This window comes from Festucalex cinctus, chromosome 18 (genome assembly GCF_051991245.1).
Source record: "Festucalex cinctus isolate MCC-2025b chromosome 18, RoL_Fcin_1.0, whole genome shotgun sequence".
Lineage (NCBI taxonomy): Eukaryota > Metazoa > Chordata > Actinopteri > Syngnathiformes > Syngnathidae > Festucalex > Festucalex cinctus.
The window spans coordinates 4,335,248-4,349,732 of record NC_135428.1 but is presented as its reverse complement, the minus strand read 5'-3'; the positions used below and the strand labels follow the sequence as shown (position 1 = coordinate 4,349,732).

The 14,485-nt window shown below is 41.5% G+C and overlaps 2 protein-coding genes across 3 annotated transcripts; both read right to left on the bottom strand.

Moving 5' to 3' along the window:
• Positions 1-406: 406 nt before the first annotated feature.
• Positions 407-5,831, bottom strand: rom1a (retinal outer segment membrane protein 1a). Its single transcript, XM_077504869.1, has 5 exons — positions 5,189-5,831; positions 4,814-5,051; positions 2,899-3,329; positions 1,404-1,650; positions 407-1,333 (listed from the first exon to the last, which is right to left on the bottom strand). The coding sequence occupies exons 2-5, from the start codon at positions 4,961-4,963 to the stop codon at positions 1,118-1,120; spliced, it is 1,044 nt and encodes a 347-aa protein (XP_077360995.1). The 5' UTR covers positions 4,964-5,051; positions 5,189-5,831; the 3' UTR covers positions 407-1,117.
• Positions 5,832-6,028: 197 nt separating this feature from the next.
• Positions 6,029-13,999, bottom strand: LOC144006160 (uncharacterized). Of its 2 annotated transcripts, XM_077504868.1 has the most exons (9): positions 13,554-13,999; positions 12,218-12,383; positions 9,985-12,121; positions 9,385-9,413; positions 8,651-8,809; positions 7,223-7,289; positions 7,039-7,143; positions 6,676-6,967; positions 6,029-6,564 (listed from the first exon to the last, which is right to left on the bottom strand). In XM_077504868.1, exons 2-9 carry the CDS (start codon positions 12,358-12,360, stop codon positions 6,164-6,166), a joined length of 3,333 nt encoding a protein of 1,110 aa, XP_077360994.1. In that variant the 5' UTR covers positions 12,361-12,383; positions 13,554-13,999; the 3' UTR covers positions 6,029-6,163. The 2 variants fall into 2 exon arrangements, with proteins under 2 accessions (XP_077360994.1, XP_077360993.1); XM_077504867.1 differs by having other exon boundaries at positions 6,029-6,967; positions 13,554-13,997.
• Positions 14,000-14,485: the final 486 nt, after the last annotated feature.

Here is a 14,485-nt window from a genome sequence, read left to right as displayed (position 1 = left end):
TCCAATTGTTCTCCATTACAGGAGCCAGACGGGATAACAATGCATCATGTAATGGTGGGTGACAGGTTTGATAGTTAAAAAGAACACTCAAAATGAAATAGAATTGAATTGTACCAGCAAAAATTGAAATTGGGACTAAATGAGTCCATTACATTAAAATGTTATATATTGAGCCCTTCTGTCATGCAACCTCCTCATGATGCACTACTTTCCCTCATAAAAATAATGCAATCATTACTTCTTCTTCTTCTTCTTACATTGTGATGATTTCCAACCACTGTGCTCAAGTATATTCTTGTTTTAAATGACAAAATTTCACTTCTTGGTCTGGAAAAATATTTTGTCACAGCAAATGTATTTCTGTTCATCTATCGAGACCAGCAACTTATAATAACAGGCAGAAGAATTAAACATAAAATTATCTTTTATTTTTTGTAAATGCAAACAAATTCTATGTGCATACCAGAAAAAATAACAACAAAAAACACAAGTAGTGTGTTGAGATTTGCATTATACGTATATCGTCTTCTGGAAGGCTTGCATTCGATAGAGAGCATTTGAGAATGTGCAACAATTTCATGTACCTTAATTTGATTAATTTGGAAAAAAACAAATTATATTCCCCCAAAAACATTTTAATAACACAATTTTGTAATCTTTTTTAAAACAATCTCATAAGTTTTAACCAAAATTATTTTTTTGGCTTGTACATCTCATCAGGTTGCTGGCCACCTGCCCTAAAATGAGCGACATCCCAAGTTAAATAGATCATTCAAGTCTACCTCTGAAAACATAATCAGATTGATTGTCCAGGTATGTAAAAGCACAGAAGGAATTTGTCTTCACAGTCACAACCTGTCTGAGAAACAGGAGAAATATAACAGAGGGGGACAGAATGGGAAGCCTGGCGGTTCGCCAGTTAGTGCCCCCTTTGTTTTTACATAATTAATAAATATAATCTAATAGTTATTACGCTTCGTTTTTCATGTTTTCTGAAATTAAAACAAATAAAATATTGAGGCCATTATTTTAGGAAGATGACAATATTAATTAGGATTTTAATCATTTTCACTCCCTTCATAAAAAGTATTTACATATGTGTGTCCAACCCTAAAGTTTAGGTAGAAGCTGGGGCTGTTGTGTTTGCAGGAGTGCCCTCCTGCACCTGGTTTTTCAGCAGCAGGAACTTGAGCACAGGGTCAAAGTACTCCATGAAGGTGTCCTTCACTCCTTTCTCCAGTAAGTATCCTTCCGTCTCGATTTCTGTGTTCTCTTTCCCTGCTACCGCCTCCATAGATGTCTGCAGGAAGCGCAAACTCACCAGCACGGAACCCTGGGATTCGGGAGGGCGGGGTTATGTCAATCATCACCTGCGCACTTTATTTGCGATGCCGCTCAAATACCTGCAACAGGAAGACCGAGAGTACGCCAGCGCCGATGGTGTTCATCAGGCCCATGTAGTAGTTGACCAGGGCCTCCCTGCAGCCGCGCAGGTAGATGTTGAGCTCCTCTGTCTCGTACTCATAATTATAATGAGCTGAATTATTGGTGAGGTGATACTGGATGCATGGCCGAGGAGAACTGGGATTGCAGCAGCTGAATGGGACCCCGTCGACCAAATATCGTCCGTCGACATTGCTCTTGACACGGCTGCAGAAATGAATATGATTATTTACAACGATCCAGTCCATTTGTTGTGCGTTGTCTAGGGCTGGGTATTGCCGCCAACCTAACGATCCGATACGTATCACGATACAGGGGTCACGATCCGATACGTATCGCGATACATATGTATCCCAACACTTGATCTTCAAGGCGATACGGATCCCAGATATTTCACATTCATTTACTTGCATTTTATAATAACACATATGTATACCTAAAGGATATGTTTATTATGCTGGATGACAAAAATGTTTTTATTAGTAGTTCTTCTGGTTTACCGCCTAGCGGCATGCCTGCTCGAAATGCGCAGAGCAAAGAGCAGTTTTCACAGACACACCGGGAAAATTTATTAATAGGCATGAGCCGATATGAGCAAAAATATCAAAGTATTAAAATTACAGCTCTAAAATGTGCTTTTTTTGAAATATTTGGGGAAATAAAAACAGCATTGTTTTCATGTAACATTCTATTTAGTTTTTAAACAAAATATAGGAAAACTGTTACATTAAGACCGGCACGGTAGTCGAGTGGTTAGCACATCCGCTTCCCAGTTCTGAGGTCTCCGGTTCGAGTCCATGCTCGGACCTTCCTGGGTGGAGTTTGCATGTTCTCCCCGTGCCCGCGTGGGTCTTCCCCGGGTACTCCGGTCTCCTCCCACATTCCAAAGACATGCATGGCAGGTTAATTGGGCGCTCCAAATTGTCCCTAGGTGTGCGTGTGAGTGTGGATGGTTGTTCGTCACTGTGTGCCCTGCGATTGGTTGGCAACCAGTCCAGGGTGTCCCCTGCCTACTGCCCAGAGCCAGCTGAGATAGGCGCCAGCAGCCCCCAGCATCCCTTGTCAGGAATAAGCGGTCAAGAAAATGGATGGATGGATGGGTACATTAAGACACATGTGCCACGGTAAATTTATAAGTAAATAAATGTTGATATTCTTCCTCTGCTTTCATTTTTTCTTGGCAAGACACAGTGTCCAATCACTGGTGAGCTTTTTTTTTGCATTAATTGAAGGCAATTAACTTCAAAGATGCTGCTGGTTTTTATTTTTTAGGTACAACGCAAGCTGCAAAGGCAAACTGCCTATTTAAAGTTAACGAGCAATATCGATTCTGACGCCTGCGTATCGATACGTGTATTGTAATGAGGACCGCAACAATATATTGCCGTATCGATTTTTTGAGCACACCCCTAGTATTGTCCCACGCAAACACACATACACACACACTCGACTTACACTTTCACTTCCCTGGAGTTGAAATCAAGGTAGCGATTGCTGACCCACTGGACCTCAAACCAGTCCCTGTGGTCGTTGTTGCCGCAACACCGAAAGTCCATCTGCAAGCGATCGATGTTCTGCTTCTGGAAGCAGCGTCCCGGGGTGTCGGTGTCCTTGTAGAAGCGGATGCCGTTTCTCAGGCCCACCTTCAGGGAATTCTCCAGGTTGCCCTTCATCGCGTAGCTCATGATGACGGCGAGCAGCATGAGGACGGTGAAGAAGCAAGAGAGGGCAAAGTAGGGTTTCAAAAAGGTCTTCCAGCGAGGAAATCGGCCGGCGTCCAGGGCATCCTGACAGATCTTCGATGCAAAGTAGTTGATGCCCAACGAGGCCAGGCCAACTATCATGAGGGTGTTGGGCACGATATGAATGTCCGCGTTATCCATTACCTGCAAGGGAGTCACGTGGAAATGTAATGAAAATACGTTACGTGACTCCAAAAGCAACCATACTGTAGTTTAGTCCATATTTCTGTTTCGAGTTACATTCTCAACTGGAAGGATCGAAGATGACAGTAGCCAATGGATCTCTGTCAATGTATATGAAATTATCCTAATTAAGAATATTCTATCCCACTTTTTCCTAGACCGATACCAGTAAGAGTACTCAACTTTTGATTAGTCAGTAATGCCAAGTACTATTACTACTACTACTACGACTACTAGGGATGTAACGATATCCAAACATCACGATCCGATATTATCACGATATGAAGGTCACGATACGATAATTATCACAATATTGTTGGCGATATTTAAAAACGATCGCAATATTGTAAAAAAAAAAAGAGAGCTCATACTAAAAACAAAAAACAAAAAACACAATATTGTGTTTTTGTACATAACAGCAATGCATATAAACCACCTACAATCTCTAATAACAATATTGAGGCACTTACTTGCTAATGCAAGCACACATTGATCGCTTCACAAGCAAATTAGGTTCCCTTCATCTTACAATTAGCATACATTTTAAACATAGAAGGCCAAAACATCCCTAATAGAAAATTAAGTAGCACTAATAAATTAGCCACTACAGGGCGCTAGAACTGCACAAATGGAAATCAACCTGACTTTTTTTTTTTTTAACAAATGCGTAATATCATAATATATTAAAACTGCCGTCATCGCCATGTTCATGATATTTAAATGCAACACATCTGTAAAAAAAAAAAGAAAAAAAAAAAAAAGTCATGTTAAAAAAAATAAAATTGTTAAAATTGCATTAAATTAAATGGTAATTTTCTCTATAGAACACAAAATAAAATGAATTTAAATAAATAAGTAAGTAAATAAATAAATCCAGTGGCCAGAAAAAGTCCCAATCAAAATATGGGGTTGTACAACTTCGTTCAACAGATACTGTTTTCGGCCAGATCGGCCCAAAATGATGTCTGATATCGGTACTTTCCTCATCCCTTTTTAAAATGCATTTATTCAGCAGTCATAGTGCATTTGAAATCTATCAAGTCACAGATGATGGAAAAATGTCCAATTACAACGCACATGAACAGACAGTCAAAACAGATCCCGTTAAATTGGGGATAAAGATTATTAGGATTTGGTTATGAAATAATGAGTCATGATTCAAAGTGGATCACCAGTGTGTTTAGCTGAAGGCCTTCATATTCCAAGGACAAGCATTTAACGTTACATTTGAATGAAACTTGATTAACATTTGAGTTTTTATGGCACCGTTCCTGATTAAGTCAAAAGTTTATCCCAGCCTTGAAAATTCCAATAAACATGCTAATTTTGTCCACTGTAGATTAGCATTCATATAGCAACGTAACTATATGTGTACTTATTTTGTGTTTGACACCAAAACGTCAAAACCACAAGTATTTAACACCAAAAACAATAAAAGTGCGCACCTCTGCCCTCCTGCGGAGCTCCATCTTGAGGATGCACCCAAGGGTGAAGGTGATGGCCCCAGCTACCGTGGCACACCAGGAGAGGAGCCATAGTCCCTGAGCGAGCTTCACCCTTTTCTGAAAGGGGAACTTCATCTTCATCACCACCATGGTTGCAGCGAGGGGCTCCGAGTCTTACCGGGGGGAAATAGGGGAAGGAGAATGGCAGCACGGAGGGAGGGGACGAGGCTGTTCTTGTCTGACAGGTGGAAAAAAGGGAAGAAGCAGGACAAAATTTGCTGGTTGAAAACATTGACTGGTGATCTATCGGATATAAATATCAAGATTTTGTGTGAAGACTTTGAAGTCAAACTTAAAAAAAAAAACGACACGTACCTTATTGGTCTCCACAAAAAGTGCTGAAGATAACCGCCGACCACTGTGTACCTCCCAGGGTGCTACACAGTGGATTTGGCAAACCTGAATGCTGGGATCGTCTTAATGCTAATGCCCCGCCTATCCTATTAAACTGGTCCAGGGAATCCAGGCCATTGTCTGCTCAGCATCCATCGTACTCATACGGAGGTGAGGACAAAGGTGACAAAATGGATTTGAGAAAGTGAGAGAGTGATGGCTACAATAAGCCATTAAGCGACATAAAACTAAATGCATACTGTACTTGTACACGGTCCTCTATAGTTAGCTAAACATAAGTCAAAAATAACTACACATAACACACGTGGCAAAAAAAAAATATTAAAAATTATCGGCCGATCGGCACAATGAGGTAAGGGCAATAATGACAGGCTGACAGTAATCACTGAAAAATTAAAGAATGTTGACATTAAATTTGAAGTAAAAATAATTTTCTGGATTTACAATGTTGAACTTCTGACTTTGTGATGAGTACTTTTTGATACACAAAATATCTCCCCAAAAGTATCGGTGACGTATCGGGTGGCAGGTCTCTTTAAATCCAGTTTGAATTTCGCTGTCCTGTCTGTGAAGTTGCGTGAACAATCGCGAGACAATAGCGTGAACGCGCATGACGTCATGCTCAGAGCAAAAGCTAAAGTTTCCGGCCCGAACGCTCCAACATTTTTTCCTTTTACAGAAAAATAGGGGCAACAGTCATTCTTAAATTAAATTCTAAAAACATGCGCGGGTAAAAAAAATATCGTTATTTTAACATTCAAATTTGAGTCTAATTTTGCATCGTGCATCTTTAAATTGGAGCGGTCAATGAACATGAACATTTGTACACTTCTTTTTTTTTTTTTTTTTAACAACTGTTGTAATGCTTCAGTGAACTATCCTGCTAGGTAAAGTTCAAGCTGTATTAGAGGTCAGGATGCGTGAACAATCTTTGCGTCACAGTTGCGTTTGCTCCCCTCCTAAAACCTCCTCCGCAATCCCCCCCGTCCAGCCGTGCATTTCCGACCTGCTCTGACAGATCCCCTCACCGGGCTGCGGCTCGCACATGAACCGGTTGAGCATCTGTTCGACAGACTGAAGACTACATGGAGCGCTCTCGGCCTCTGACGCCCTCCCGTCCCGGGTTGTTCTCCAATGATGAATGATCTCGTTATCTAAATCGTCACTAGCTTCGTCCCCGGGGTGGTGGAGGTCCATCATGGCCTCCGTTCCTCTCAGCTCCTTTGGCATTTGATGGCAGGCAAGCGGGAGTTCCTCCAGGCTCGCCGACCTGATCAGTACGGTCGAGCCGAGATTCTGACCGGCGGTGATCCTAAATGTGCTGTCACCTGTCATACCTGAGAGGCAAGCATTGGATGGCGGTGGAGGTAAAATCTCATTGTGGATGGTGAACTGGAAATGAGGAACCTGCAGAGGTCGAGGGGACGGAAGTCGAATCATTTCCTCACCTCCTGACTCGCTGTCCTTGTCCATGTCTCCTTCTCTGTGCATCCATGCTTGACTCCTATTCGAGCCTGTCAGAATAAATCGTGGGATCTCTTCCCCCATTTCTGACCAGTCGGACTCCTCCTCTTCTGGAACCGAACCCAGACATTGTTCCTGCCCTGTGGTGGTCGTGACCTTTTCGTAGTTTTGGCTGTCCATGAACTGGAGCGGGGGAGGGGCCAGAGGGAGCATAACCTGACTGACGGCATCATCCAGATGTAAATGCTCGTTGGTTTGGTTCAGCACAGAATTGATCTGGAAATGAGATTAATCATGTAAAATGTAGCAGTTTATTGAGTTTTATGTCCCTTAATTGGATGACTTACATTTGATGTGTCCATATTGTTGTCAAATTTTGCGCCAGCAAGTTGTTCTGTCAACGCTGAAATACGTCGGCTCAACCGCTCTCGCTCTCCTTCCATGCTACGAGTCTGTCAAACAGAAAGTGTAAATAAAACGCCAAACCGCATGGCACATTTAACATCGGGTATGTAAATGTTTGGCGTTTACCATCGAGTTAAGTTTTTGCTCCAGTAGGCTATTTGTTTGTTGTGTGGATGAACAGTTCTCATGGAGTCTAAGAACAAGATAAAAGGAAAAAGAAAAAATTATCACCAGAAATTAACATAACACAGATGTGTAGACTGAGAGAAAGTTAAAGCGTGCACATCCTGTATTTAAAAAGTGCATTTTCCTGAGTGATTGGCTGGCAACCAGTTCAGGGTGTCCCCCGCCTAACTGCCCAGAGCCAGCTGAGATAGGCGCCAGCACCCCCCGCGACCCTTGTGAGGAATAAGCAGGAATAAGCGGTCAAGAAAATGGATGGATGGATTGATTTTCCTGAGTGAATCCCTGCAGACAGCCCCTTTAACATGCACAGTAACCCTTTCAAACCTTGAATATTAGCAATATTCATGTTTTGAGACGCCACACACAAAAACTATAAGAAATATGGGTTTTTAAACAACTCGAATAAGACCCCGTGTTACCGCTTTTCTAACCTAAATATTTGGTCATATAAGCGACTATCGGGGTACTCCCATTGAACAGAACTTTTCTGTGCATGCTCAATTTACAAGACATCTTTGTCTCAGCTACTTGTATGTGCGGCGGCCATCTTGCTCGCTAACTTGAATATGTTGATTTCTCCGTGGCATTTTCACGTTATTTTCTGTCTCTACAGTGAAAATATCAGTTTGAATATTTTTGTACACACACACACACATATATATATGCGTGTATATAAGTCTGTGAGGCGTTGTGTGTGGGTCACGATCTAGATCGGATTATGTATGTGGGAGTATTGTCCACCCAATGCATGTAAATTAGGGATGTAACGATACCGGCAATATCGTGATATTAAAACGGCCACAATATCGTCGTCGTCGTCATGTTCACAATATTTAAAAGCTACACATCTGTTAAAAAGAAGTCAGGTTGATTTCCATTTGTGCAGTTATATCACCGTATGGTGGCTAGTTTTTAGTGCAGTTTAATTTTCATTAGGAATGTTTTGGCCCTTCTATGTGTAAAATACACTGTCAGATGAAGGGTATTGTAAAATGCTTTGAAGCGAGTCAATATGTGGAGGAGCTCAATATGGGCTTGCATTAGCGATTAAGTGCCTCAATATTAAGTATTATCAGAGATTGTTAATAATTTATATGTATTGCTGATATGTACAAAGCACAATATTGTGTTTTTTTAGTATGAGCTCTTTTTTTTTTTTTTTACAATATTGTGAAAGTTTTTTAAATATCGCCAACCTCCCCACAATATCGTGATAATTATCGTATCGTGAGCTTCATATCGTGATAATATCGTATCGTGATATTTGGATATCGTTACATCCCTATTATGTAAATGAGTTTTCAGAAACAGGAACTTTTGGCCTCAACCCAAATATTGACTACATTTGTAAATGTAGTGACTCTTTACATTTTAAAACTCTCTGTGAGGTTGCTCAATTCCACACGCGTCCTCTGGAGCTCTTCTTCCAACAGCTTATGGCTGTTCAAAAATTCTCCAAAATACTCCATCTTGACTGCCGACTTCAATAAACTCTGCTGAAGACCTTCATTCTCTTCCTGTAGGGTCCTACAAGGGAAATCAGACAAAGAAAACAAATGCGATGTATATGAATGCTTCATTTGTATGCTTGTCCATATAGTTGCTGCTTAAAGGGGAAGTCAACCCATGTAAAAAAATTCTTGACAATAATATGTTCTATGCAGCCCCACAAGTCTAAATATAGTATTTTGCATGGTTAATATTGCATTAGCGAAATAAGAGTTAAGCAGCAAAATCCAGCTGTTTTTAATCAATATCAGGAGGCGGCCATTTTGCTACTTGCTGTCAAGTGAAAATGACAACACAGTTGCTCAGGTTTCAGGGAACAACCAATCACAGCCCAGCTTCAGAAAACAGGGCTGAGCTGTCATTGGTCAATGCCTGACCACGGGGCAACCGTGATGTCATCTTCAGTCGACGGCAAGGGGCAAAATGGCCGCTCCGAGATGAATGAAAACGGCTGGATTTTGCTGCTTAACTCATCTTCCACAAATGTAATATTAATCAGACTGTCATATTTAGACTAGTGAGGAGAACAAACAAACAAACAAACAAACATACATATTTCTTAACAGAGACCAAGCTCATTTGACCACACTTACATAATCTTGTCCATTTCATGTGTTGCTTCCTATTGAGGAGAAGAAGGAATATACTCAGAAATATAGAACTGAAAATTTCAACAAGTAGCTCAAAATGACAAAATACATGTCATAAAATGGTGTCAGTTAGATCAGTGATTCCCAACCAGAATGCTGGTGAGAGATTGTCAGGGGTGGCACTGGAAATTTAGTATTTTTACTTTTTATGACATTTTAATTTGGTTGTAAATATAATAATAATTTAGGTGACTTTGTTTGTAACCAGTATGGCACCGCGCCTCATGGTGGCGCCTCTTTGTTTTTGTTATGCCAATTTTTGGCTATCCAGCGTTTGCTCAATAACGGTTGTGAAACACCGCGTTAGAGTTCTGTGACGACTCATGACAGCAGCAACATGAACACCGAAAAAACAATAGCGGAGCAAATGATTCAAACCCTTGCATAATTCTATAATCAAGCATGCTGAACATGGAAATTATTGATTTTTGCTTTTAGAATACAGTAACAAAGGAAACGTCATGAATGAGTTTCTTCATAGGTGACTCACTGAAATACGGAAATCCCGTATAGAATGTGTTACCCAAAATGTTGATGGCATACTTGCAGTTTTGATGGACCGGTGAAGTCCGTTTGTTCCTCATCTCGCCCGGAAGGGCTGATCATCTTCCTCGTTGAGTCCATCTTACAGGAAAGAACCGCCTTCTTCTGGTGTGGAGGCAGACCGGGAGCCGACTCTCGATTAATGAGAACGCGCTTGTCCTCATGTTCCGGCTCATTCTTGGAAAGGAGTTTGTTTTGATGCGGCTCGTGGTGGTTTTGATGGTTACGGCTATGGTGGCCTTCATGCTTCTGACTGTTTGGACTTTTGTGGTCTCCATGGTGATGCTGACGGTGCGAATTTACGTGATCCCTGTTGTGGTGTTGGCCGTTTGGACTGTGACGGCCTCCGTGCTGAGTGTGGTGATCGTCACGGTTTGGACTGTGATGAGATCCAGATCGATGTTCTTGATAGGAATTCTGGCTCTCTTCATCGTCAGGTCGATGGAGCTCCTTGAGGTCATCTCCGCTGTGACGCTGACGGTTCGGACTGCGATGACTTGGCCTATGGTGCTCTCCGAATTCGTTCGGTTTGGCTTTCTGGTGGGGATGGTGCCCTCCATCTCCGTGGTCACCACGGTTACCAGGTCTGAAACTGTGATGCTGCTCAATGCCGTGGTGGTTTCCATGGTGGTGTTTTGAGTAGGGCTTATTGCTTTGGTCACAGCCTTGGGCTTGGTTTCCATGACGTGGTGTAGTTGGACGTTTCATATTTAAATGGTTGCTGTGGTGATGCGTTTTACTCGGATGATCTTTGTGGTGCGGCGATGCGCTACTTGTATTGCGAATTTGATGATGAGCGGCGGCTCGGTTGTGGTGCTCTTCGCGGTGATACATTGCAGAGTGATGATCTCCATAGCGAGGCACATTAGCATGGTTGTAGAATTGGTAACGACGGTCACTCTGCTGGTGAAAAGTCGGGTCACGGCAGTCTGCGTGATGGGGAGTAAAACCACCGGAGTGGCCTCCATCATGACTGCGGGGAGAACGTTTGTCGTGATAATAACTAGAGCTGTCAGAATCGCCATGACTGGGATAAAAGACGGGACTGTAGCGTCTACGACGGTGATGCGGACTTTTGCTGCGGGGGTATCTGTGATAACTCGGGCCGTGGCGGTCGCTATGGTGACGACACCCAATATAGTGCCGACGGCGGTGCTGTTTACAAGAGGGTGAACGTGAGCAACGCTGAGAAGTTTGGGACCATGACGGATGTCTTTCCAAACAGCTTATGTCAGTGCAGCTTCTGGGCCGAGCTTGCACGTGATTGGGCGAGTCTGGAGAGCGGCGACTCCGATGGTGGTGGGCCGATTTGGATTTCGAAAGCTGATTATGAGAGTACCGGCTGGAGTCGACGGAGTCGGCGCTGACAGGCCGACGACTCTGCTGTCGGCTTGGGTCCGCGTTGCTCTCAGACTTCCTGGATCGAACCGAGGTGGGCTCAGAGCTACTTGCTTTCTGAGCATTGGTGACGCCCAGAGTGGTGAGTCTCATCGGGCTGAGCACTTGTCGAGTGATCTCATTAAGGAAGGCGGAGAACTTCATTTTCTCCTTCATTAAATTCTTTCGGACTTCATTTTTTCGCCTCTCTTCTTCTTCCTCGTTTGCATGCCCGTCTTTTTCGGCGGGGCGAGTGAGGGCCTCCATAGATTTGGATTTGCGGAAACTCTCGTGCGTCTTTTTCTGAGTGCCTTGTTTGGAGCCATTGCGAGCAGATTTGCCTTTTTCCTGTTTCTGCTTGCCTCCGTGACCCCTGTTACCAATCAAAGGCGCCGCGTCCTCTCCTTCTTCGACGTACTTGCACTTTTCGGAAATATTAGTACAAGACTGGGAATGCTGAGGTCTCCTAAGGAGAAATCTGCCCGAACCTTCACTGCTACTCTCCGATGACAGACTGGATGAGGATGCCGAAGTGGGGGAGGAGTTGGACGATGAAGAACATGAAGAAGAGGAGGCGGTTGTTGATGAGGAGGAGAACGTGGACGAAGAGGAACCGTATGAAGAAGTGAAAGAAGTTTCCGAAAGAGAAAGCTGGTCATGGCTTAGCTTGTGGTGGTAATGATGAGAATCATGATGATGATGATGATGATGGTGAGGGAGGTGATCACTCAGCAAGCTGTCCTCTGCTGTTGAATGGGTGCTATTCCAAAAATAAAACATGAGGGTTGAAATGAAAAGTAAATAAATTTACTTGAAAAATAACAAAACTAAAGGGTGGCTAGTTTAATTTACTCACTCTTGGTTGTCTTCATCTGACTGATGGAACTTGTGATGATGATGATGCGGGTGATGTTGATTTTGTTTGGAGTGATGCTGCTTCATTTCTTGAGATTTGGCGTCTGTTTTTTTGTGCTTGACTTTTTGTTGCTGGTCACACATTTCGGATTGTGTACCAAAATGACCTGATAGAAAAGGGGTGAAATCTTTCAGGTCAGGTGGATTACAATTAAAAGGATACTTCACTTATTTAGCCCATTATAGCAATAAAATGTTAATATTTTGTCAGTAATTAATTTGATACTTTCATTATTTTTCACGTACAATGAATACTTTTAAAAAACAATTTTGCCAGTTGTTGTCGACTGAAAATGACATCACACCTCACCTCTTTTCCAGGTTTGGTCATGTGACATTCACAAGCTGAGCTGTGATTGGTTACCTGAGCTCTGAGCACATTGTTATGTCATTTTCAGTTGACAGCAAGTTGCAAAATGTGTTTTTAAAGGTACTAATTGTACGTGAAAAATAATGAAAATATCAAATTTATTACAGACATAATTTAATGTTTGACTGCCAAAAATGGATAAATAAGTAACATATCCCTTTAAGAATATTAAACTAAATTATTATTAAATTACAAAATTATAACTATTCTGATTATGAAATCATTGATACAGCATTTTCATAATAATTCTTACAATTGAGTTAAAATAAAAAAAGATGCACTGTAAAAACAAGTGTGATATTGATTTGTGTTGAGCCATTTTTCTGTCACTAGATGGCATACTTGCGTTTGTAATTTTTCTTTTCATATGAAGAACGATCTAATCTTTAACATGAAGTAACTTGTGACATTCTGCACATATTTAAAATTGTAAAATACGAGTTGAGTGATGACCCCAGTCTCCACAAATATATGCATTATTAAATTTATTACGACTAAATTTTGATGTCGACGTGTCTGCTGCGTTGCGACTGGAATTCCCCCAGTACATTAATCGCACATTAAAAAAAAAAATTGTGGCATTCAAGGAATTTTAAATTAACTCAAAATTAACGCACTCATTTTGACACGCCTATAAATTACTTTTGCTTTTCTCAAATTTCCACGTACTATTAACTAGCAACTGCTGCACCTAATTGCGATGAAAATATGAGAAAAGCGTTTGGTAAATATGAGTGCTGAACAGTCATTAACACGAACTCAAATAACACACAACTTACATTCAATTGAATTCACTTACTTGAATGATTGCAAAACAGCCAAACGGTTATGAGATAATCAATGACTTTTCTTTACTCGACCCACTTCAACAATTCATTCACATCACACAGCTGTTCAGTTTACTTACGTTTTCAAAGCAGCCACCGGGACGAAACACAAAGAGATGTTGTCTAATGCTGTGCACCAGAAGCAAAATGACATTGTGTGTGCGATGTCCTTTCTAATTGAACAGCGACTCACGCAAATCGATGCACTGCAATGTCAATCAATGACAGAGGGGTCAGTTGTAGAGGTGAAAACGTTGTGGTCTATGAGACATAAGAAATTAAACATACATTAACATCAATGTGTGGCTGTCAACATCATTTTTTCACCAGTGGAGAGCATCAAGGGAGAAGAAATATTTACTATAAACAGCAACGCTTACTGTAAGCATGTTGCAATCTATTGATGAGGATGCCCCTATTATGTCAGCACAATGGGCAATCTAACACTCAAAGTTAGTGAGAAATGCATTGAACTCCAATAGAATGACCATCCAACCATAAAATGTTACATTAATTAAAGGTGGAATGTGGAGGGGAAAAAAAAGAAAAATGAGCTTTGCGGTGGACAAAACAGATTGGCTTTGTTGTAACTGCAGGAAGTGTATTAATACCAACCGCCGTCGGCACCTTTCCCTGCATCAATAGAAATATGGCTCACATCCACTACATATCAATGTGCAAAAACTGTTAGGTCACGTCATGGAAAATCAGGAGAGGTAAAAGAACGCATGCAGCGCGCACGTGATGTACTTGTGAATTATTCCCAAAACAGCCTTGCCTCCAGGTTCTTGTCGAGATTCCACACAACAGCATGTGTCAATGCTTCGAAGTTTTTTTTTTTTTTGTCTTTAAACAGGATTTTCTGAAAATGATGCAAAATTTGTGAACACACAAGCTGTTTGAACTTTATGCAAAAAAATTGACCTTGAATACGTAATCCACTGATTTAATGGGGGGAAAAAACTTTAAGCACTAATCAAACAAACCATAACTGTTACTTTTTATTAATTGC